The sequence below is a fragment of the Pediculus humanus genome, genomic scaffold (genome assembly GCF_000006295.1).
Source record: "Pediculus humanus corporis 1103172107613 genomic scaffold, whole genome shotgun sequence".
In the NCBI taxonomy this organism is placed as follows: domain Eukaryota; kingdom Metazoa; phylum Arthropoda; class Insecta; order Psocodea; family Pediculidae; genus Pediculus; species Pediculus humanus.
The window spans coordinates 345,396-348,433 of NW_002987227.1; the positions used below are offsets into that span (position 1 = coordinate 345,396).

The following is a 3,038-nucleotide window of genomic DNA, read 5'->3' on the forward strand; positions in this document are numbered from 1 at the left end:
AATAAACTCTAACTTTAATAATTTTAATTAATTGTTTTTTCCCCCTCTATTTATTGAATTACGTAATACTTCCCCTCCCCCTCCCCCTCCCCCCAAAAAAATTTATTTACATTAAAAAAATTTTTTTTTTATTGTATTCGTAATTTAATAAATGAAATTATATTATTATTATTATTAAATGTAAAAACCTGTTACGACGCTTTAAATATACAATGTTTTCAAATGAGATTCGTAAGGAAAAAAAAAAACTCGAAGAAAAATAAACAATTTAAATTATTAAAACATTAATAACATTAATAATGATTCACGTATTATTGACATTGAAGAAAAAAAGGGAACATTATTTATTGATTATAAAACATAAAAAGAAATAATGTTTTCTTTTTTTTTTTTTTTTGATGTCGTCATAGTCGTAGTCTTTGTCGATGGTGACGATGATGACGACGACGACGACGCTGTCGTCTTTTGTTTATTAAATGGTACTCAAGTTTCGTTTTCCCAGCAGCGCCCCATACAATTTAATTTCCGGACTCACAACCGGAACGTTTGTTTAACACACTTATCCCAAGAGAATTTTCTTTTTTTGATTAAATAATTTTCTTTTAAAAAAGTGTTTCTAAATAACTCTGAACAGATTTTTTTTTTTTTTATTTAAATTTTTAAATCGTTTTATTTAAGAAAACAAACAAACAAATGTTTCTTTCAATTTTAAATTTATTTATTTATTTTTTAATTATTTATATCAGGTTATGGATAAATCAATATCTAATAATCAAACATCTAAGCAAAAAATCTCCCCGAAAAAATCAATGTCTGCTTCTTCACATACAACAAATAAACAAAATCAGGTAATAATAATAATAATAATAAATAATAAGGAAAAAAATTATTTTTTTATCTATTAAAAATATTGTTCAGGTAGGGACAGTTATGCTTTATGGTATACCAATAGTTTCTTTGATTATCGAATCGCAAGAAAGGCTTTGTTTGGCTCAAATTTCCAACACTTTATTAAAACAATACAGTTATAATGAAATTCACAACAGGAGAGTGGCTTTGGGTATAACATGCGTTCAATGTACTCCCGTACAACTTGAAATATTAAGAAGAGCTGGTGCTATGCCGGTTTCTTCTCGAAGATGTGGTAGTATTCAATCTTTTTTTGTGATATTTTTAATGCTTGCGACAGAAAATATTAATATTTTATTTCGTTAGGCATGATAACTCGAAGAGAAGCGGAACGATTATGTAAATCTTTTTTGGGAGACAATGCTCCTCCCAGATTACCGGATGATTTTGCATTTTCGGTCCATCACGAATGCGCTTGGGGATGCAGGGGAGCATTTTTACCCTCTCGCTACAATTCATCCCGAGCCAAATGCATAAAATGTATATTTTGCGGATTATTTTTTTCTCCGAATAAATTTATTTTTCATTCTCATCGAACCTCACCGAATGCGACATACGTTCAACCCGATGCTGCAAATTTCAATTCTTGGAGGCGGCACATGAAACTTAGCGGTTCGCCTCCCGATGATGTTGTTCACGCTTGGGAAGATGTCAAAGCCATGTTTAACGGGGGTACAAGAAAACGACTTTTGACTTCTTCTACCGGGGTTGGTAAAACGAAATAACGAGACTCGTAGGTTTGAATATTTTTTAAAAAGACAAAAATTTCAGACTTCTTCTCTACCGACGCATTCTTCAATAACAACCACAATTCCCGTATTAATGACTTCTACGGCTTCGAAACAGCTAAAATTGGATAGTACGTCATCAACCACAAATGTTTCTTATTCCAATCCTGTCAGCTCATCGTTTCGAGCATCAACTTCTTCGCGAGTTCCTCCATTTCCAGACATAACAATGCCCATCTCAATGGTCGATTACGTATGGCAAAATAGTATAAACGCGGAAGGAATGAAACAGTATCATTTTTCACCTTACACCGTACCTTGGTTTGAAAATTCAAAAAGATCCGTTTTAAGCATATCAAGTTTGTCTTCTGCTAATTCGCAAGAATCAATTTTTCAGGTCAGTAGACATGATCAAATACCTATTACTCATCGTTTAATTTTATTAATTAATTAATTTTTTTTAAATTTAGCATTTTTGCTCTACAAATTCTTCGGATAAATATTATCATTCAGCGTTCCGTCCAGTATTTCCCGCATTTGCCAGAACCGATGGAACGAGACCGTTAGAAATTCAAAAAACAACTTCTAACAAAATTCATAATTTCGATGAGATAACAACGACGAAAAAAAAATATTCAAAAGAAACTGAAACGATAGTTGTGAGCGACGAACCCCCAGAAAGAGAAAATCTTTCTCGCGGATCTCCATCCAGTACCGAAGAAGAAAAAATAAACAATGGTGAGGATCGGGAGACTTGTTATAAAATATTATCGAATAATACGAATCGTAATAGTAGTGCAAAAATGATATTTAAAAAAGAATTCGAAGGTTCGAACGAGGCGAACAAACGAATGAAACCAATAATAAAATCATGGAATAAATCAGATGGAAAAGAATTAATTGACATGTCGAAATTGTTGGCATTAAAACCGACATTTTTAAATAATAATACATTTAAACTCAGTGAATTTAGTTCTGATTTTTTTGAAGCATTGACAAATTTAAACGCTAAAGACACGGATATATATTCCGGATTAACGGAAAAATCTTTAAATAGTGACTATGACAAAGAAATAAATTCACATCCGGAAGGATGTAAAAAATTAGATAAAAACGAAACGTCACAAAAAGAAAATAACAACATGATGACATCACAGGAAAGCGAAACAGAAGAAAATCCAGATGAAAATATTGAAGATGATGAACCGGTAGACGTGGAATCAACCGATGATTTACCAATTACTGATCGTTCTGCTTACACTTCTTCTCAGGTAAGTTCAAAAACAAAATTTATTTTTAACGATAACAAATAATAAAATATTTTTAAAAAAAAACAATTAATTTTTCTCGAGTGATTTACGTATTTAATTTTTAAAAAAAATCGTTACGAAATTATAAATA

At 31.0% G+C, this 3,038-nt stretch overlaps 1 protein-coding gene across 1 annotated transcript; it reads left to right on the forward strand.

The window, feature by feature from the left end:
- Positions 1-930: 930 nt before the first annotated feature.
- Phum_PHUM244600 (ladybird homeobox corepressor, putative) lies at positions 931-1,634 on the forward strand (the record flags this gene model as incomplete). Its single annotated transcript, XM_002426208.1, has 2 exons — positions 931-1,147; positions 1,216-1,634. The coding sequence occupies 2 exons, from the start codon at positions 931-933 to the stop codon at positions 1,632-1,634; spliced, it is 636 nt and encodes a 211-aa protein (XP_002426253.1).
- Positions 1,635-3,038: the final 1,404 nt, after the last annotated feature.